The sequence below is a fragment of the Amblyomma mixtum genome, chromosome 1 (genome assembly GCF_055824585.1).
Source record: "Amblyomma mixtum isolate Tamu chromosome 1, ASM5582458v1, whole genome shotgun sequence".
Lineage (NCBI taxonomy): Eukaryota > Metazoa > Arthropoda > Arachnida > Ixodida > Ixodidae > Amblyomma > Amblyomma mixtum.
Window position 1 is genome coordinate 70343334 of NC_143012.1, and position 22799 is coordinate 70366132.

A 22799-nucleotide genomic window follows, 5' to 3' on the forward strand; every position below is an offset into this window, starting at 1 on the left:
AGCCCATCAATACCACAGGGAAGCTTAAAATACGGAGTAACACTGATGGGCACAAAACAACTTCGGAACTTCGAGGCGGGGGTCTGTTACTTTTGCCCTCATGGTAGATTTAAGCTCCACTCCATCCAGAGGAGTATCCGAATTGCCATTTATATAACTATACTCTTAAAAGTGCACAGTCTGCCCTCCTGTAACTGGATGCAACATTCACAGTAGTATAAGGTACTATGGTGCCAAATTTGGCTCGTTGGAATAGCCCATCAATACCACAGGGAAGCTTAAAACAGAGAGCAACACGATGGGCCCAAAACAACCGCTGTTTTGAATTTTGTTTCTAGTCATTGAACTCCCTATTTTATCGTTTGTTCTGTTATTGTTTAAGCACAAGGCAGACCCAAGAAGGGGCCTTAGGCCACACATACCAGTTTTTCTTCTCAATGTGCGGTAATGAACTCGCAGCTGCTCTGAACACCACAATATCTAGAATGGGAAGGTCTAGAGTTTTTTCACCTTAGAGAGTCTAATAATTTTAGGGATGCAATCAATCATTATCTTCATGGCTGAATAAGAAGCAATGTGGCCAGAGGAGTCTTGGCAAAAGCTGTATTAATCTACAGAAACATCAGGTGTGGCTGTTAAAACTTAAAATATACTCAAACAAGTCACGTGCAGTACTGTGTGTCAAAGGGGTACTTCAAAACTGGCCTGCCAGCTCGATTTTTTCATATTATGGAATGACACTTTGTCGACCAGGATGCAGTTTTTTCAGTTATGGAAGTGGCGAAAAAGTGCCTTCACTAGTTACCACCGGCCGTTGCAATTTTGTTCGCAATTTTATTTATTGGCTGTTTCTTTCTCGCTCTCCTTGAACTGCTGCCATTGCGGAAACTCTTGACCAGCTCCGGATAGACAACCCCAAACATTTCCTGTGGCTCCACTGTGTCAGGGCGTGATGATGCAGGACGCACTGCAAAGTTAGGAAGCATTTATTTCCCGAAATGGCATTAGTCGCTCGATCCGTTCCCTTTACCCGAACAGCGGCAGTGGGGAATGCGGGATTGGCGCCATCGACGTGGTGTCGATGAGATTCACGAGACAGATCCACCACTTGTCATGAGTGTTCAGCTGTAGAAGTCATGAGGGAAAGCCTGGCGACAGCTCTCTATTAATACCGACATATGGCCTTCACCGACCAAGGCCATCTGCTTTCTGGTTTGGGTACTTGACAGCGATGGTCTCTCCTTCTATTCCCTCAAAGAGTCCCCAGTAAAGCTATCGCTGTCACACATAATCATCATCATCAGCCTAACTACACAGACAGAAGGGCAAAGGCCTCTCCCATGTCTCTCCAATTAACCCTATCCTTTGCCAGTTGCGGCCACTGTATCCCTGCAAACTTATCAATCTCATTCGCCTACCTAATTTTCTGTCACCCCCTGCTACGCTTGCTTTCTCTTGTAATCCACTCCGTTACCCTTAAGGACCAGCGGTTATCTTGCCGTCGCATTACGTGCCCTGCCCAAGCCCATTTCTTACTCTTGATTTTGATAATAATCTCATATACCCCCGTTTGTTCCTTTACCCATTCCTCCCGCTTCCGATCTCTTAGCATTACACCTATCATTATTCTTTCCATAGCTCGCTGCATTTTCCTCAACTTAAGCTGAATCCTCTTCGCTAGCCTCCACGTTTCTGTCCCGTAGGGCGAGTACCGGTAAAATACAGCTGTTGCGCACTTTTCGCAGTCACATAATGCTGGTACATTTCAGTGCTTTCACGTGACTGGGGTCATTTTACACAACAGTTAACTTTTTTTTAGTTTTTCGTTCCTCTATACATGCATCGCAATACTGGACCAATTACTCATTCTTATATTTCCCAAAAGAAATATTCAAAAAAAGAACGATCCATATAAAGGCCTAACTTTCCACGACCCACGCGGGAATAGCCTTGTAAATGCACGCATCGTGGCTTCCACGGTCAGCTCCGACAGCGAGCTACGGTGTGCTTGATCGTGGAGGATGCTTCTGCTACTAATCCCCCCACAACTTATAAGCAGTATGCGGTCTTGCTACACGCAGACACAATCGCAACCGCCAGCAACTGACAGCACGCCGTCAGGTTTTTAAAAGTGGAACAGCTTGTTCATGCGACTGTGTTGTGCACTTACTCTTGCAGGCTTTCCGAAATCGAAACCTTTTTTTTTTAATTATTTTAGCTACATAGCGCTGGCGGACATGTTTGTTGCGTTAGCCTGTTCGGAAAGGGTGCATGGCAAACGACTGCGAACAGGGGCAGTACGTCCTTGTGCAGTTTGGGGCCGCGAAGCTCGCTAACTATCTCATCCCACACCTTCAACTATTCGTTGCAATTCTTGCAATCCAGCATGTATTTCCTTTGCCTTTCTGCATCTTCTGAGAAAGAACGAATTTGGCAGCCACTTGCGATATGTACATCCATTTCTACTGCTGCGTCACTGCGTTCACGGTGGCGACTTACGAGGCCCGTAATATAAGAACCGAGTTCCGAGCACACCTGTGGCGCCATCTGGTACAAAATTAAGAACTGTGCGCTGCAAACGGTCTATATACAGTCCACTCCTTATGACCGTTTTAATTAAGTCCCCTCGTTGTGGAGGTTTACGCAGTCGGACATAATATATACAGAAAACATAGACAAAAGATCTCATTATATTCACGGCTAGAAACACACTACTTGCACATGTACAAAATATCCATAATCATGACAGATGTCAGTGACAAAATAAAAGGTGTGTTATAGGAGGTATTCGCATGACGTCATCCGCAAGGGGCGCTAGCGGCCGGCGTATTGGCTGCGGACGCGGCTGCCCGAGCGCTTACCTACCGGGCACCTCACCCAGGCTCTTCCGGCTCGGAGATTGTGCAACCGCTTCTGCGGTTTAGAGAAATTCTGGACGACTATTGCGAACGCCATCGTCTTTTCCCGGTCCCTGCTAAGGGCCTGAGTAAAGCTGATGAGCGAACTCTGAGGCGCTTGCAGACCAACACTCTGTTGTGTCCTGCAATAGTGAAACATTTCGACCCCAAAATTGATGGGCGCTGCCCTCACTGTGGGGAAGTTTCCGATACCTTCCACATGGTTTGGGCCTGTCAAAAGAATCCTTCCCTTCCCCCCAATCCTTCCCCTTCCCGAGAGGCATGGGAGGCAGCCCTGCTCAACTGCTCGGGGCTGGAGTCTCAAAGGGCTCTAGTCCAACGGGCGCGAGTAGCGGCCTCGTCCAGCGGGGTCCCGGACTAAGGACTCCACCTATGTAAAGGGCCATTTTTGGCCTGCAAACTCTCCTGTTGTTTATTAAAAAGTTTTCACCACCACCGGCCGGCGCGGCATTCGCCATGTTGGTGGTCGCGCGCGCGGCCGCCGCAGCCAGCCGCAGCGTTTGAATAGCTGGTGATGGGTGAAATGTGAGTGTATTTCGCGTCTCGCCGCACGTAATTTCTGTCCGGCCCGTGCCGCCGCGTGACTGAGTGAATATTTCGTGAACTGTGCGAAGCAGAAAAGAGCGGGCACGCTCAGAAGGTTCTACTTTGTGAAAAGGTCGACCCCCCGTAGGAATGCGGAGGCACCGGCATGGTGTGCGACGTATACAAGACTGCTGCCGCGCGTTGAATTCACCGGTATCGAGGCCCACCTTGTGCACGGCTTAAGTTTGCTGGCAGGCCAAGGAATTAAAGGATATAAACCTATGAGAGGGCGCAATTACTTGACGAGCGGGTGAGTCCAAGAGTCGTGCTGGGGGTGCCGACGTCCGCGGTGCCGACGGCCGAAGTGCCGTTTTTGAAGAGGTGAGTAATTCGAAGGGTCCGTTCACTTAGCTGTAGCTTAAGAGGTGAGTAATTCGAAGGGTCCGTTCACTTAGCTGTGACGTGTTACAACTGAATCTAGCGGAATGGCTGCACACTGCGAAAACGGTCTTGTGCATACGAAGCAGCGCTACGTAGCTACAATCAAAACTGCAAAACATTCTCGCTGTGTCTGCCGTTCGTGCTGCGAGAGCGCATGGCAGTATTTGTTTGGCCGTTCTGTCGGGTAAATAAGGCAGCTATGACGCTTTGCCTTTCTGCTGAAAGACCGTACGTCTGAGAAGCGTCAGCAGTTCGCGGACTACAGCTAGGCGCTTGAATTATCAATTTCTGCGGTGGCAGTCCTGGAATTTCGGTAATTAATCGTGCTGTTTATCCACGATGTGCCCTGAATGACTAGCTGACAGTTATCAACTGATATTAAAAGCTGCAAGTCGTGTACGTTCTTGCGTGCAGCGCAGCCAGCCAGTTTTGCTGCCGAGTTGAGGCAGCTCGGTTATATCACGGCGCAGAAGAATTCTGCTGCAAACTTCATGCACAATACGCGCTCCACAAAGATAAGTGGTCGCTGACGTAATCAACAACGTACAAATATGTTACGGATCACTAACAGTTCAGGCCGGGTACCTCACGGCGCACCGTGACACTGCGCGAGCTGGCCTGAAACGACCGCAAACATGGCGCGCCTGCCGCGACGACGCTCGCGCCGTCTGGTAGCGCGGCCTCAGTGAATACCTCCTATAGCTTCTTGATTCTTTGCTAAGACTGAAGTGAGGAGGTGTTCATTGCTTACGTTTAGTGTCACGCCATTCGACTTTATAACAGTCTCCTATCTTCCGAATGATCCTGTTCACGCAATGAAAAAAAGAAGACAATTAAGAATAGTACAACCAAATGTATCTGCTAAACAAGGGTTTGACGAGGTGCTCTTTCTGCCGCTCACAACCTGAAAAAAGTAAACTGCAAAACCTGCACCAAAATAAAAACCTTTGGTGGAACAGCAAGCTTCGTTCCAGTACCAAAGAGGCCCTTGTTATGTGTGTCAAAATGAGCCCCCCAGTTCCAAACCCACGTCTGCTCAAAAGATTAACGTCTGGCAGGCATGATGCCATAAGCAGCATGACAGAGTGCTCACACTAGTGGAGCTCTCGCCCTTCAATCACATTCTATATAACGCTTGCGGTATTGCAGGACATTCTACGTCCACCACTACAGTTGAAGATTCCACCCGTGAAAACTATCATGGTTTCGTTACATGCAGCATAACTACACTCGAATGTAAAATGTTCGGCAGCCACCGCCGCAAAGCACTGTATGCGACTTGCAGATGCATGTCTTGGGTTCGGATCCCACTGCCTGCATTCTTCTGTTTTCCAAACAATTATTTTTCAAGCAATCAAAACAAAGACGATTGTCGATTTGCATAATTAGACCAAATGCGCCTTAAGTACGCTAGCAGTTCAGTTTTCACTTCAGTACCGCTGTTCATATCCAGTGTTCACGGATGACAGTTGTTCGGATAGCGATAATGGGTTCATTTCCATACATGTGGACTTAGTCATTCTCTACAATCATAGACCTCTGGAAGGTTATCTGGAATTAGTCATTAACTACACTCATAGATCCCTGGGAGTTTTCCCACCACTTCTGGCACAGGGGTGCAGCAGTCAAACGATGCACCACTGCCCTTATATGGCAGGTGCTGCCATATATATATATATATATATATATATATATATATATATATATATATATATATATATATATATATAAAGGGTGTCCCAGCAGCTAACTAGCCAGGGTTTAAAAACATGCCACGGCATTCTAAGATGACGTGACCAAATGCATGCAGCTGGCTATAGTATGGAGCTACTCACGCTATTTTTTGTATTGTGCTTAATTGCTAATTAGTCGACATTAAAGGGTTCCTGCAAGCAAGGGCGTCCGCAGAATTTTTTGCAGGGGGGGGCCCCGTTGGTGCCCCGGGGGGGGGGGGGGGTATGTTCGTAGCAGAAAGGCGCTATTTGCGGAGTAAATTTATTTATTTATATATAAATAAAAATTAAACAAAATGCACACATGAAAGAAAAATTACAAACAGCAAATTAAAGCGCGGCTAGGAGAGGTACATTGGAGTTTATCAACGAAGAAACAACTAAAATTAATAAAAATGCAAAAAGATGCTATATCACTTCGTGGAGAAGAGTGCTCAGTCTTGCTGCATACGGGTTCTCGACTCACCCGGATTGATGACCAGCACACAGCACAATATGTTCACAAACACGCAACTACAGTCACTCAGTCAGTCTTCCTTGAACAGCAACTGTAGGCGCCTCGGATTTTTCTGGGCGAATTGCGTAATTACACGTGTGATAAATTCACTTCTGTGCTTCATTACACGCTCTCGGTGCACACTCATCATACACATTGATTGGAAAAACTGTTGAACGCGTACGTTGAAAACAAAAGATGACTATATATACAACGAAAACTTATTTACAAGATAAATGCACGCTCGCAGCTTCATACACCTCGCTCCATCTTGCTTGCGCATCCGCACAGTCGAGCAACCGCACACACACTGCTCTCCGCTCGTCGTTTTCTCGTCCGCTGTCTTGGTTGTTCTCAGCTTCGCTGACAACCGGCCACTAAAAACACCCAAGCACAAACACAGAGGCGCGCACACGTGCAAGGGCTTACTTGCCGCAGTATCCCCGAATGCGCACTTTGGGGGTGAAAGGAACGCCGCGCAACTTCCGAGGGGAAGGGACACTCGCCACTCCAGTCGGAAAATTTGTTTTTGTGTTTTTATGGGGTTCAGAGCCCCAAAACGACTCAGGCTATGAGGGATGGAGTAGTACAGAGTTCCGGGTAATGTCGACCACCTGGGTCTCTTTACCATGCACTGACACGCACAGTACATGGGCGCTGTTGTGATTTGAGGCCCAGCCAGAGGTGACAGGCGAGCCAGGCAGGCGCCATCGGGCTGCGTTGACCAAAGGCGCTGGTTTTCGCAGAAGACGCAAAGAACGCTGGTGTGGGGGCGCCTCGGGAGACTGCGTCGCCGTGAACAAAAGCAGCTAATCCCCTTTGCCGGAGATTCTGAAAGCGGCGCTTCTACCGAACTGCGCTACCCGTGGATCGGAGGAGACAGCGAGCGGCGGCGGCTCCAACTCATCGCCCGCTTGCCCCTGAGCACCCCGACAAAGCGGGGGTGGACACGGCTGATTTTACCTTCCCTCCTTAAGAATTCATCGGTGACCGGCGTAACGATAGGCGAAAACAAGATGCCCCGTGCACTGTCTGCCTCCGTGTCGCTATCTCTCTAGAGATCAAAGAAACAGACACCCATCTCAAGGCGGCTCGAAACACATGCTCGCCGGTGCCGCTGTATGTCTGGAACAGGTCGCCCTTCAGTAGAGCTAACGATGGCGTGGTTTGAAAACGGCGGAACGACGCACGCCCGGACGCGGCATTTCGCAGATGTGACCATGCGGGGCTGCTTTTACCCTTTTGACTGAGCGCACCACCGCCCCTGGCGTGCGGCCATCACTCACGGTTCGAGTGAGTGATTTTCCAGGGGGGTGCAGCCGCCCCCCCTTGCCCCCCCCTCCGGACGCCCATGCCTGCAAGCGATGTATGAGGTTGCCTATAGGAGGTATTCACATGACGTCATCCGCAAGGGGCGCTAGCGGCCGGCGCGGCATTCGCCATGTTGGTGGTCGCGCGCGCGGCCGCCGCAGCCAGCCGCAGCGTTAAATAGCCGGTGATGTGTGAAATGTGAGCGTATTTCGCGTCTCGCCATCGATAATTACTGTCCGGCCCGTAACACCGCGTTACTGAGAGGGTGTTCCGGGAACTGCGCGAAGCAGAAAAGAGCGGCCACGCTCAAAAGGTTCCACTTAGTGAAAAGGTCGGCCCGTAAGAAAGCGGAGGCGCCGGCGCAGTGTGGACGCACAGGACTGCTGCCGCGCGTTGAATTCACCGGTATCGAGGCCCACCTTGTGCACTGCATACGTTTGCTGGCAGGCCAAGGAATTAAAGGATATAAACCTGTGAGAGGGTGCAATTACTTGACCAGCGGGTGAGTCCAAGAGCCGTGCTGAGGGTGCCGACGTCCGCGGTGCCGACGGCCGAAGTGCCGCTTTTGAAGAGGTGAGTAATTCGAAGGGTCTGTTCACCTAGCTATAGCTTAACTTGTCATCTCTATCTGCTGAAAGTGACATGTTACTACTGAATCTAGCGGAATGGCTGCACAATGCGTTGCTGCGAAAGCGCTAGACGTCTTGTGCATACGAAGCAGCGCTAGCTACAACCAAATCTGCAAAACATTCTCGCTGTGTCTGCCGTTCGTGCTGCGAGCGCATGGCAGTATTTTTGTTTGACCGTTCTGTCGTGTAAATAAGGCAGCTATGGCGCTTTGCCTTTCTGCTGAAAGATCATCTGAGAAGCGTCAGCAGTTCGCGGACTACAGGCGCTTGAATTATCAATTTCTGCGGCGGCAGTTTTGGAATTTCGGTAATTAATCGTGCTGTTTATCCACGATGTGCCCTGCATGACTAGCTGACAGTTATCAACTGATATTAAAAGCTGCAAGTCGTGTACATTCTTGCGTGCTGCGCAGCCAGCCAGTTTTGCTGCCGAGTTGAGGCAGCTCGGTCATATCACGGCGCAGAAGAATTCTGCTGCAAACTTCACGCACAATACGCGCTCCACAAAGATAAGTGGTCGCTGACGCATTCAACAACGTACAAATATGTTACGAATCACTAACAGTTCAGGCCGGGTACCTCACGGCGCACCGTGACACTGCGTGAGCTGGCCTGAAACGACCGCAAACATGGCGCGCTTGCCGCGACGACGCTCGCGCCGTCTTGTAGCGCGGCTTCAGTGAATACCTCCTATAATATGCCTGCATTATGTAGAGTACAGGCCACCGAGTGTTCATGCCACATACAGGACCATGAAAGTGAACCGATCATTTACAATACAATTTTAAAAATTCGCGCTCCGACATCTCGCGGAGACCTGCGGTGGCGAGCTTTCGCCCGAATCCGCGCGCAATGCGTCACGCAGCGCTCGTTAAGTCAGCAGCGGACTGTTATCATTGGTTCGCCGCGACGTCTCTGACATCACGCAGCTACTATGGCCGCGGCCGGAAGCTCCGCCCCCTTCTTCCCCCCTCCCGCACGCATCAGCAGACGGCAGAGGAGCGGGAATATTTCAGCGTGCAAAAAGTGACGAGAAGAGAGAGGAAGGCGCAAAGATGCGTAAATTAGAATTTTGACTACAGATAACTCAGCTTCCACAAAACGCACTAAAAACTCTTGCTGGACGATACTTGTGAAGCAGCGTCCTTTAACATCCTAGGCGTACCGCAACTTCATTCGGAGCCCCTTTAGAGCCCCTTTAGTTAACAAAATTCACAAGCAATGAAGATAGGAGAAAAATTACACTGAGAAAGTTGCCAAACAGTCTGTAAAACATCCAAATGAACAGTTTCGGACTTTCCATCTATACCTATAGACGCTTTACAGCGGCGTATCATGGGGGCTGCCATCTTTAATCACGTGATCACGCCGCCATTACTCGCCTCCTGACCGCTCGGCGCTCGCCTCGTCGCGACGGCTGCTGCGTCTGACGGTTCGGTTCCGACAGCCAGTGTTTCGGCTGATACGGTTGTAAAGGAGTGGGAAGACGACACTGTGGCTGGTCCGAAGCTTGGAAGGACATGTGAGAACCCTAATTTGATCACTTCACGCGTGAAAACGCGATCGGACTTCATGTCGCGGAGAGCCGCTGAGCTCTCCGCCTGTTCGAGGCAACGGACGGATCGCCTGAATGCTTGTCTTTGCATGCGCTGAAGACTCTGCTTAATGTTTTTTTATTGTTAATATATAAACGGCAATGTTTAATGTTCTTGCGGCCTTACAGGTTGTTGTCCTATTCTGTACATGCATGCAGACACTGGTCTGAAACGCTCATATGCACATCGAATGCATTTGTTTACACCCTGTTAACGGTGCTTAGGAAACCTGAAATATTTCCTACCGGTTGATTAAACATAGAAAAGCGACAAAAATAAATAGACACACAAAGGTTGACTATCATGGTAGCAGTACCATGCATCAAGCAGCCTTCACAAGCTGGCGTGCAATCGTTTCGAAGGATTGCGCGATATAATTGTTATAACGCGCGCATGGCCACGCGTTCATGCTGGACTAATTTCACAGTAACGTCAGCCTCATATAAAAAATTTTGGTACGCTCGACGCTCGATATGCGGACATGGAAATGCTCGTCGTCTCGTTGGTTGTAATTAATCAGCTTCACTCTGAGCGTACGGAGTCACTTTTAGTGACTGTCTCGCATGGACCGCGAGCAAGTGACAACCGTCCGGCACAGCAGCCGTAAACCAAATGCTGTAATCCGAACACGGTCCACGAAAACCGCGCTACTTGGAGCGAAATTGAACAGTAGCACCAAGACTGCGTGTAATACACGGACTGACGGTAAGCGTTGTCGGCTCGCACGGCTGTGCAGTGCATAACAAACAGCAGGCGTATGAAGGAGCGTAAGTAGTCTTATTTTTTTTTCGTTTCTAATTCGGCCTCGGGCGCTCGTTTTACTAATGGTCACAGACCACAACTTACGATCAATGCGGTCTGAGCACAGTGCACAATAACTTAAAGCACGCCGTCATGGTTTCGGTGGCGGAACAGCTTCTTCATGCGGCTGTGTTGTGCACTTACCCTTGCAGATTTTCCAAGATCGAAACCTTTCTTTATTAGCTATCTAGCGATGGCGAACGTGTTTGTTGCATTCGCCAGTTCGGAAAGGGTGCGTGGCGAACGGGCGCGAACATTGGCATTACCTCCTTGTGCAGTTCGGTTTCGTGAAGCTCGCAAACGATCGCATCCTGAAACTTTAACTCTCTGTCGCAATTCTTGCAATCCACAACAGAGCATGTATTTCCTCTGCCTTTTCACATCGTAGAAAGAACACATTCGGCAACCACCCGCGAAATTTCCACTGCTGCGTCGAGGCGTACACGCCGGCGACTTACGAGGCAAGTAATGGTGCCGTGTTCGGAGCGCACGTGTGGCGCCATCTGGTCTCAAACGGAAGAACTGCGCGCTGTAAACGGTCTATAAGCCTTTTTTCGCTCACTTTAGATGCCTGCAAAATACAAAAAAAAATTTAGGAGGGAACTTTGTTGACCTAAACTGCGGTGAGGCAAAAGCCTCTAGCGCGGTGTTGCTGCTCGTCTCACTGGTGTGTGGTTAAGATGTTAAGCTTCGCCTCTAAGAGTGGAATGCAACAGCGTCTTGCAACGCTGCCAGGGAGTACGCAGAACGCCACTGCAGTTCAGCTCTATGCATTGCTGCTTGGTAAATTGGTTTTTGAGGAAAGGAAATGTATCTGTCTTGCATATCTTGGACACCTGAACCTCACCGTAAGCGAAGGGGGAAGATGGGAGTGAAAAGACGCCTTTGTTCATTCCAAACTATCCAGCTGGCATGGCGGAGTGGTTAGCGTGCTCCGGAGACCCTGGCTCGATTCCCCAACTCGACCATCTGGTCTGGTCTGACTAGAAAGGTAATTAGGCTAATTGCTTAACTATACTGAATTAGTCATTAATTATCATGCAATTATCATTAAGTATCGATTAAGTAATGAATAAGGCACGTAACCGAAACGCGGACACATCTGCCGACACGGCTGCTAACGACAGTATGAGGCATTAAAGGCTTTTGCCTTAATACCACATGGCGCACCCGCTTGCATGCCGCGATTGCAGTGCTCTCAAACCTTGCGCCCAAAAACAAACAGCTTATATAGCCAGGTGTGCAGCCGCTTATAAGGTGACAGCGCTGCGACGCAGGTGCTGGCTATGCGATTTACACAAACGCAAGCGAAAAGTGCTGTGCGCTATCAAGAACCGCCGCAAGAAAAGCATACTGCTGGCATAAATCACACAGCCAGCCAATGCGTCATTGTCCTGTCTGTTTCTAGGTGGCAGTAAACTGGGCTAAATAGTCCGTTCATTCCTAGACGGAACGTTTGAAAGCACTGCAATCATGGTGCGCAAGCGGGCATGTCACGTGGTATTTTTTTTTTTGTAATTCGCGAGAATCTGAAGTGAGCGCAAAAAAAAATGGAAAGTTAGAAACTGTTCATTCAGATGTTTTTCGGGTCATTTTACAACTTTCTCATTGGAATTTTTCCTCTATCTTTATTGCTGGCAAAGTTAGTTAATTAATCTGGACTAATTATGCAATTAAGCACAATACAAAAAATAGTACAACTCACTCCACACAATAGCCAGCACCATGCATTTGGTCGCATCGTCTTTAAGTGCCTTGGTATATTTTTAAACTCTGGCTAAATTAGCTGGGGCGTATATATAATCAAATATCATCATCATTGGCCTGACTATGCCCACTGCAGTGCAAAGGCCTCTCCAAGCAACCCTGTCCTCAGTGAGCTGCAGCAATCCTATTCTCACAAACTTAATTCTTAACCTCATCCGCCCACCTAACTTTCTTCCGCCCCTCCTACTCTTGCCATCTCTTGGAATCCATTCCATTGCCCTTAAAGACCATATTTTGCCTTGCCTTCGCATTACATGCCCTGCCCAAGCCCACTTCTTCCTCTTGATTTCAACTAGGATGTCTTGAACCCGCATTTGTTCTCTCACTCACTCCGCCCGCTTCCGATCTTAACGTTACACCTATCATTTTTCTTTCCACAGCTCGCTGCGTTGTCCTTAACTTAAGCTGAACCCTCTTTGTTAGCCTCCACGTTTCAGACAAACACACAACGGCTAAATGTGGGAATGGCTATAAGCGTTAGTGCACTAAAAGTGATTACTCCACTTATTTCACCTTGATCAACAATAGAAATCAACCAAAATAAAACATTGTCCTATGCTTTCCTTCCTCAGTGACTGTGGATTCCTTCATATCAGGCTTTTTTTACAAATGTTTTTTCACTCGTTTTCGAGCCTTCCAGCCACCAGGGCACTCTCATCAATCTGAGCGGTGCACACATTCGTCGCTGTCATCAGCCTAGCTCAGCCCACCACATGGCCAAAGGCTCTCCCAATTGTTAAGCACCTGCCATGGCCACCCACGATATGGCAGCAGGATGACAAAAAAATTGGCTGGGGCTTAGCTAAGGTTAAGCCTGGATATCTCGAAGCGAAAAGCTACGGTGATCCGCGATAAACACGCACTTGCAGCTAACGTCAAATGATGACGCATAACGCGCGGCAGCGTGCGCGTGTTCTATGGGCAAGCGTGCCTTATGTACCCCTCTTTTCAAATGCGCACTGCGCACGGCTGCGGCGAAAGGTCAAACGGTGGCAAAGGCGAGAAGTGGTGGCGCACATGCACAGTCGCCTGCGCCGTGCGTGACGTCACTCGTGCTCCGACATACGCCGGCTCACGCGAAGCGTGGTGTTGACTAGCGTAGTGAAGCTTTTCGCTTCAAAACTCATCCAGCCAGCTGGCTGTGTCTCGACCCATCTCGATTCCATCTCCCCTCCTTCCGTATCCTCTCTGACACCCTTAAAAAAAACATCGGTTGTTAGTCTTGAGAAGTGCATGACTTGCCCACATGCGTCGAATCCTTTTATTTTGAACTTAAACTGCCTTAATATCACGTTATCTGTTTATTCCTGCTATTTTTCTCTCTCTCTTAGGGTTCGCACCGATCGCTTTCCTCTCCGTCACTCACAGCACTTTTCTTAGCCTCATTTCCAGGCTATTTTTTCTCTCTCTCACTTTCCTGCCACACACGCAATTAGAGAGGTCACAACGCTTGTCTAGAACACCCAAGCTGCGGAGACTGTGGATGGTACTCGCGACGAGGATGCAAGAATTCTCACCAATGTGGCAGCACATGTTCACATACAGTTTGTCTCCGACCAGACGCTATCGGTAGATGTCGCCCGTGCAACTAGAAACATGCACCTCGGGCGAAGTAGAACTACTAACATAGCCAGTCGGTGCAAATGCACTGAAGGGAGCAGTACTGCGCTAATAACAGACTCGCCACAAGGAGACGAAAGTTGTCTGTTGTTGCTGATACAAACAACTGGCGTATGTCCACAATGGGGGATCGGCCAAGAATCGGGTGGCATGGAGAGGATAATCAGCCTGAGAGCTTTGTGAGGAAAAATTAAGGAAAAAGAAGAAAAGGGTAGAAGACAATTGTGGCAGAGTATCAACAGGGGACTAGCAAATCTCGGGAGAAGAGTTTTTTGACAACAGACAACATTTTTCTGTGCCAGAGCTTCACTGCAGACTTAGGTTGTATCTGACTATAGCTGTCGTAGTCAGAATCAATGGCTCACCTCACAGGTTCCAGGCCATCCATTCCGCTGCAGTCAGCTTTTCCACGTGCCTTACATTCGAGGTGATAACGAGTTAGTAGCGGGAAAAGATGATTCCATGTTTTTTCAGATCCGAAGCCCAGCTTTTTTGATATGTACTCCTGAAAGAAACATAAAAATAGCATGAGCCCACAATGCTTGCGAATGTGCGGCACTGTAATTTTGTTTAAATGGTGCGATGAAGCAAATATGCACCGTTAATGCACTCGTGAACCCTCCAAAGGTCTGCAGGTGCAAGGGTGTCGCAGTTCCTTCGGGTGCAAGGGTGCATATGGGTGTACGGGTGCTCTTTACGACTTTTTTAATGACTTTTGCAGCAGTTCAATAAAGCGTGATTTTGAAATGAAAGAAGCTATCCGAGCTTTTCATTTTAGCTGAATGCCTGCCCTGCTTAAAACCATTCTGAGGTTTTCCCTGTATTTCGTCTTATCTGCACATGCTTGCAGATGTATTCCTATAGCCTGCATCGCAATGGTATGCCGGGTGTCCCAGCTAAATGTAACTGAACTTTTAAAACAGGCGAAGTGTCCTAGTCCAGTGAAACCAACTGAGAGTTGTTCATAGCCACGTGGACTAGTCTTATTTTTTCGCTCTTCGAAGTTCATTATTTAGTTAAGTTTAATTAGCTAACTTTTATATTATTGACTTCAGGAAGAAAGTGTCAATGAAAAAGTTTTAGACCGCCTCCAAAAACCGCTAGTAGTGCTGTTTCCGTCAAGTTACAATCTACGTAGCTTCATTGGCCTTAAAAGAAAGTTATCACGTGACCAGCTGCTCGCTCACTTCTCTGCCCCAATGTGCACCCAAAGTCTCATCGAGGAGAGGACTTCAGAAAAAACGGATTTTATTCTTTAAGGCGCGTCTTGGGACGTTGAAGTGGCACAGCTGTCATATAGAAGCTTTTTCTTATTGTGCGGGTTATGGTTAAAGGCCGGTAAAAAAAAAAACTACTTTACATAAATATTACTTTGCTGCAAATGTCTCAGTAAGCTGTTTTTCAAAGCGATCTACAACTTTTACCATTGACACTTTGTTCCTCAAGTCAATAATTAAAAAGTTAGTTAATTAAGCTTAACTAATTAGTCAGCCTTGAAGAACAAAAAATACTGCAGACTAGGTCACGCGACTCTAAACAACCCTCATTTGGTTTCAGACGGCTAGAACATCCCGTGTTTTTTAAAAGCTTGGTTACATTTAGCTGGGACACCTGTATATAGCTAATGTCTTCGCAATCGGTCTGTGTATGTAAATCCTGGCTTATTCTCCTTTACCTTTATACATCATGCTTAGTATGTTGTGCAGCCACTCTTCATGTAACTGTTGATATTGAAAGGCTCGCTCTATAGCTTTAAACAGCGCCCCCGCACTTTGCGACGCCAGCTCAGTAATCAACTTACTGCAATTTCTTTGGGTCCGGATGCTACATTTTTAGGAATTCTTGCTAGCACTTTCCTTAAGTGCAGGTTCCTATGGCTTAGACTTTCACCATTTATTTTAAATTTTAAAGGATGTGATGCAATGAGAGCAGGTGATGCCACTGAAGGAAACAAAAGTATCCTGGGGATTCGAAGTAGGAGGTGACAAAAAATTTGTTCGAATTATGGGGAGTTAAAATTAACGGGATACTTTTAATATACTTGATTCTGACTTCGGGACCTCCATCTGCATGATATGCTGCACTTATGAAATGTATAAGCAAATAAAGACTGATTCTGATTCTGAAAAACGTTAGTTCTAATAAACATGCTGCTAAAAATGACTGAGTTCGGATTAATGAGAGCGTAGTGTATACATAATCTCACCGTAAAACAGCGCGCTTACACGGGACGAAGAAAGAAGACACGCACACACACAGCGCTGAACTTACAACTGCATGGTTTATTGCATTGCTCGCAATAAATACCGGAAAGGAATACAAAAAACCAAAGGAAGGCTAGGAAGATATCCTCCTGTCGCATCATGTCGTCAAAGGTTATTCAAGATATTGAATCTCTTTTCTTGTCAGTGCCATCGATGGAGTGCTAACGCATGACGCGCCTTTCCTATCTATGATGAATGCTTAACATCCGCACGGGATACGGCAGCACGCTGGCAAAACACGTATCTGCCTGTCATTGCACACCTAACCTCGGACGAAGCCAGATTTTGAGGCGGTATAATCATCAGCACAAAGGTGAACTATATGAAGCATTCATCATAGATAGGAAAGAAAAGAGATTCACTATCTTGAATAACCACTGACGACATGATGCGACAGGAGGATATCTTCCTCGCCTTCCTTTGGTTTTTGTTGTTTTTTGTTTTTTGTATTCCTTTCCGATATTTATTGCGAGCAATGCAATAAACCATGCAGTTGTAAGTTCAGTGCTGTGTGTGTGCGTGTATTCTTTCTTCGTCCCGTGTAAGCGCGCTGTTTTACGGTGAGATCATGTACCAACTGGCCCGGCAACTATCCTTAATGTATACATAGTCACCTGACACTTCTCCACAGAGGGAAGCTTCCAGATGAAAGCGTCCGAGTCTGGCATATCATTCTTGCTTTCCAAGTACTCAGATACGACCTGCACACAAAGCCATAGAGAATGTATGACGTTTTGTAGCTTTTAAGCAAAATTGTGCGGGAAATATTTAACGCACCAGCATTATGTACACAAGGCATGATTTTCATGTCGCTACCATCACTGGAAAACAGAAAAAAAATTAGAGGAGACACCTAAGCTACGCCTTAAAGGTGCACTGAAGAGGAATCTGAACACGTCTTTTTGCCACGGGAACTCGATCTACACGTTCCGAGCATTCTTAGAAACTTCAACTTATTGCCCTGTGTGGCCGATTTCCCTAATTAAATCGAATTAACATCTCGCTCCCGCCTTTATTTTTTCAATTCTCCCCGTACGGTGGGCAGAGTCGACCAACGCGTGGAGTGTCTTTAATCCAGCTCCATGGAGGCTTTGCTTTCACTTTATTTTGTTTTTTAGGTTTCCGTGAATAAATAGTTTCATTCCCAGATAATATAGCCACAAAATAAGCCCGCAAAAATAAAGATACACGCGGACTATATGCTTCTACGGATTACAACGTATTACTCCGCCGATAACAGAGCGGCAAGCCGCCACGGGACTGAGTGAAAGGCACTCCTCGTGTTGGTCGACTCCGCCCACCGTACGGGGAGAATTAAAAAAATAAAGGCGGGAGCCAGACGTTAATTCGATTTAATTAGGGAAATCGGCCACACAGGACAAAAATTCGAAGTTCCTAAGAATGCTCGGAATGTGTAGAGTTCCCGTGGCAAAAAGACGAGTTCAGATTCCTCTTCACTGCACCTTTAAGGGTACGACTCGATAGTGTAATGGGTTAATTCCTATATACGCAGAAGGTCATTCTCTACCTTGCATTCATAGATCCCTGGGAGTCCTCGTGCCACTCCTATGGCGCAGTGGTGCATAGGTTAAGCGATGCGCCAGTATACCCTGCGACGGCAGGTGCTCCCAGCGGTGGTCCTTGTGCGACCCAGGTTGCTCTTCCTGAGCGACCAGTCATTAATTTAACTGCCACGGTGGGCAGTTTGCCCACAATTCGGTGGGCAGGTTGTGATGACCCTGCAAGGTCACGTGACCTAGGAGGCCCATCTGCGTCCTAGCTCTGGGTACCATCTGCCCGAGTCATACTCGCGATTTTTTTGCTCAATTTTGCTCAAGGCGAAATTCTAGAGGCCCGTGTACTGTGCGATGTCAGTGCATGTTAAGGAACCCTCGGTGGTCGATATTTCCGGAGCCCGCCACTATGGCGTCTCTCATAGCCTCAGTCGCTGTGGGATGTTAAACCCCATAAACCAAACCAAACCAAACCAAACCAAACCAAACCATTTTTTGCTCACAATGCTGACACCTAGATTTTCTGCGTAATGGGGCCTTTAACGCTGTCGCATTAATAGTTAGTGCTTGCCCTACTGGTAAGGCAAGTTATAGGTCGGGAAATGGTGACTCAGTGCGTGCTAAGTTTTGGCGATGGTTGACAATGAGGTCGATGAGCTGGTGACAGCATGTCAGGCACTGTCTCGACGCACAGTTCTGCTCCGCGTCTCGAGCCCTTACGTTGGAATCCTGTCGAGTCACAGTTTTGCTGGCTGATACCGAGTGCGTTCTAGGTCTATTTGGTTTTCACAACTTCACCAGCGCTGCGACAAGGAACAAAGACAGAGAAGGAAGGACAAGGACAAGCGCTACTAACAAGGGAAGCGCAGGCGCTTTGGGTTGTCAGTTGTGAGCATATAATGTGTGTTTTTTCAAATAAACTTTCAGTTGTTAGTAGCGCTTGTCCTTGTCCTTCCTTCTCTGTCTTTGTTCCTCGTCGCAGCGCTGGTGAAGTTGTGAAGATGTACCAACTAGCTCAAACCACGATTTTGCTCCGGGTCTATTTGGCTTGCAGTAGGTTTTCAGACTCTGGCCTCCCGCTTACGCGCAGTGCTCCTAACACCGGCCGTAGCACCTAAGTGTAGGTGCTGCCCATGTTAACAGCAGTGCTCACAGGTATTGTCCATGCGTGGTGCCCCTGAATGTACTATCGGGGACAAAAGTTTGTGGGACGCGAGTTCTTGGAAAAACGTTTATTGCAGCTCCACTTCGTTACCTAGCTGACTGGACGAAGGTATTAAAAGCCTAAATGCTCCTTCCTCTGGCAACAACATCAGGTGACTGGGTAGCGAGGTGGAGCTACAAGCTCAATTAATCCCAAGAGGCTGTATGGGAAGAGCAATATGGGTCGCAACCCAACCCAAGCAACCCAAGCCCCGCCGATGGTAGCACCTGCAAGAGAAGGGCAGTGGCACATCACCTGACGGCTGCACCATTGCGCCAGCAGTGCTATGAGCCCTCCCAGGGATCTGTGATTGCAAAAGAGGGAATGTCCAAAATGAACATTAAACCAGTGTTGCTGTCCGAACGACTGCCATCCTTGAACATTGGATCTTAACACCGGAACCGAAGTGAAAACCGGATTTCTGGTGCACCTAATTCCTATCTGGCCCAACAACACAAATTGATCATCATTTTTTCCTTCCCGAATTGACGCCATTTTAATGCGAGAACAATAGGAAGGCCATGACAGTGAAAACTGTCTGGCATCAGCGTCTATTTGAAGCCTCACCGTGCCAACCGTGGCAGCTAGGGGACAATTAGGGGGAGTTGCTATTCTCCACCTGCTATAACGCCGGTTAGAATGCAAAACTGGTTGTAACGAAACGACGGCTATAATGAGACACTAGCAATAGCAACTCGGTAAGGACACTTTAATGACAGGTGACAGTGACTCGGTTTTAGTGATCGTAGAGATCGGAAGCGGGCGGAGTGGGTGAGAGAACAAACGCAGGTTAATGACATCCTAGTCGAGATCAAGAGGAAGAAGTGGGCTTGGGCAGGGCATGTAATGCGAAGGCAAGATAACTGCTGGTTTTTAAGGGTAACGGAGTGGATTCCAAGAGAAGGCAAGTGTAGCAGGGGGTGGCAGAAAGTTAGGTGGGCGGATGAGATTAAAAATTTTGCGGGGATACGGTGGCCGCAACTGGCGAAGGACAAGGTTAATTGGAGAGACTTTGGAGAGGCCTTTGCCCTGCAGTCAGGCTGATGATGATGATGATGATGGTGATGATAGTAGCTTAGTGAAGTAACAAGTAGCAGCAGTGATCGTGGTGGTGCAGTTTGTGCTCCAGGCAGCAGTACTATGGCACCAAGGAGGAAGAGAAGATTGCTCCCGAATTTCCTCTGCATCAGTGCAATTGATCGCAACTCTTTTTTTTTATTTCATTTCCCGTCCTTCATCATTGGGCAAAGCCACGCCATGCGCTACGCTTCAGCCAATGACAAAGAGCGAATGCGAGGCATGACATCACTTCAGCCAATGGTGAAGGGCGGGAAATTGAAAAGTGACATGGAATTGATTCCAGAATCGCTATATTACACCGGCCCTGGATGCAACACCACCGCCTCTAGCTAGCCTCATTGATGTGCTATTCAAGGAAGTTCCATTTTTTTCTTCAGGGAACTTGACGGGTAAGATTTAGAGAAAAGGGAATTAATTGTACGCAGTTTCAGGGAAGTTTAAGAATTAGGCTGTATTAATTTTTTGTCCGAATTCCCAAATTTAAAGCTGCTGCAAGGAAAATGGGCATGAAATAGTAATTGGGGGGGGCCTAACTGAGGGAATGTATGATTGCAGCATTGAACATCACCGGCTACCTTGGTACAACGGCTTAGAGTCCGGCCGTGTCACAGTGATAATGTTCCACCAATTGGTCGCACAACCACTGTTCAGTTTCTTTACCTATACGGAAGCAGCGTTTGAAAAGACTCGTAGAGCATACTGAACGCGTTATTTTGACCTGTCATTCGCCGGCTACTGCACCTGTCTGTCAGTGCCGTACGTGCGCGTTTATGCAAATAAGTGACCTCCTGGGTATGTTCCTGCCATGAACAGAGTGACGTCATCTCCTGCGGCCTACGTTACCAGGAATAACGACCAATGGCAGACGACCAAATGAAACGAAAATGAAATTAAACGCCACAAAATATGGCCCCTTGCTTTCTGTCCGAATGACGCCAACACTGCAAACACAGACATGCTCGGGTCTCTTGTAATCAAACTCACCTCTTCGAAAAGGGTTCCTTGGTCAAGCATTTTTTTCCTGACTCTTTGCTCAAGCTTGCTTTCGGCCAACGTGCCTGCCTCTTCTTCGCAAGTTTGAGAACATGAGAAAAGAGAGAGACTGATCTAAGAAAGATTGATTTCATCCAATACGAGAAAGAAAGGTATTTCCAGGTTTGGTGCTTTCTACAGCTAAGTGCTTACAGCAAGGGCTAGACCATTTCCTGGCCTTTAATCATGATGTCAGAGCTCCTTGATCATATAATTTGCGAAACTCCTCTTTTAAACCTGGCTAGTGTCTGGGGCCACTCCATGGAAGCCAGGGCAGGAAAATTCCTAGGAGCGGCGAATGAAAGCTACAGTCATCTGTCATCATTAGCTTTAATTAGAAGTGCTTAATTGTATACATTGCTTCAAGGTTTAATTTACCTGCCAAACTAGTATATCTAAAGACATTTACTACTGCATCTACTTCACTGATTTTATTTCCAGAAATGACCGCTATTTCCAACCATCCCAGAATTTACAACTTCTGCAGAGTTTACGTTACTGCCTCCATGTGGCGTGTCAGTCTGCTAATTTCGAAGTTTTGGTCCAATCAGTTCGCCAGAGTTCAATACATGGGCCCTGTGGGAAGTCTCGCAGAAGATAGGACCATAAAGCTGAGCTGTAACATAACATGTGACGTCACGAACGACATCACATCAGTCAGACCAATCCACGGGACACACAAGTGAAGGCATACCACACGCGATGTCTTTCTTCTCTTGTTTGTCCGTCTAGTTCGCACTTTTTTTCACCACGAGTCAATTGGCATAGCCCAAAACCAAACTCCTCTGGGCTCTAAACTTTTCATGAAGTATGTACATGTGATGAAAGGAGAGTAGAAGAGGAAGATGAATTGCTGGAACAACCATGGACGACACTACTGTCCTGGTAACTGGCAAAATAGCCCACACTGATGTTTCCCAGCAGTATGACCCTGGCTCAATGTCCACACGATATCAATTTGCAACTACGAATTCCACCTTGTCACGCTCACCTTTACGCTTGCTCGAGAAGGTGCTGAGCCGCGGTTTCTTCTTAGGTGCCTCCTGCACTTTCGCGAGCTTCCATCGTCTCATCCTGGATAGTTGCAAATATTACGCATGATGAAAACAAAGGCACAGTAAGTGACTCACATCTCGGTGGATACCTCAACCACGTCCTGACAGAGAGAATGAAGATCGCAGTTACAGTAGAAATGGAAGAGGCGTCATAGTGGAGGGCTCCGAACTAATTGCAACCATTTAGGTTTCATTAACTAGCACTGATATCGCACAGCATACTACCATATTTTTCTTTTCGCTTCCTTCCAAAGCCTCAGTCTGCATGCCAGCAATGGCAGTCAGTACTTGGGGTCAGCGGTTGGTCTCATTGGAAGGGTCGTAACTACTAAACAAACAAAATTATGCAACAAGTTTTTAATGATTCCAAAATTTTATATAAAAGCGAACACGTGGACAAAGTTTAGAAAATATAAAAATGGGTTTATTTTTTTAATTGCTGTAAGAATTTTTCATTGTTCTGTGTTTTCTTGAAGTTGGTGCGACTATATCTCTTTGTCAAAGAGACATATAAATATCAGCGTCAGCAGTTTGATAGGTCTCTTTGCATAGATGATAACGTTTAATAACTGCCATTCTGCTGCAAGCCGTTTTTGATATATTGACCTGCAAACTAGATAAAAAATGTTCTTTGGGAGAATTTTTAAAGATTTATTAAAACAGCTATAGCTTGCAGGCAGACAAAAATAACGGAGCGCAAATAAAAACAACCATATATTTACTCAAACAGTTTTCAGGCGCCTAACTGTAACATATTTTATGTAATTCATAACCAAAGTTGTCCAAAACAGCAGAGCACTGAAGCACGGAACTC

At 47.3% G+C, this 22799-nt stretch overlaps 1 protein-coding gene and 1 long non-coding RNA gene across 2 annotated transcripts in view; both read right to left on the reverse strand.

Moving 5' to 3' along the window:
* Positions 1 to 14308, reverse strand: LOC149366711 (uncharacterized). Its single transcript, XR_016284033.1, has 3 exons — positions 14202 to 14308; positions 4636 to 4688; positions 1 to 967 (listed from the first exon to the last, which is right to left on the reverse strand). It is a non-coding gene; the product is annotated as an uncharacterized LOC149366711 (long non-coding RNA).
* Positions 14309 to 14769: 461 nt separating this feature from the next.
* LOC149366712 (flap endonuclease GEN homolog 1-like) overlaps positions 14770 to 22799 on the reverse strand; it is a 361675-nt gene continuing 353645 nt past the window's right edge. Inside the window, exons 6-9 of the mRNA XM_089571636.1 lie at positions 21922 to 22004; positions 20883 to 20965; positions 16715 to 16801; positions 14770 to 14787 (exon numbers count right to left, since the gene is read on the reverse strand). Of these exons, the coding sequence (XP_089427762.1) occupies positions 14770 to 14787; positions 16715 to 16801; positions 20883 to 20965; positions 21922 to 22004 (271 nt within the window). The remainder of the gene's footprint in view (positions 14788 to 16714; positions 16802 to 20882; positions 20966 to 21921; positions 22005 to 22799) is intronic.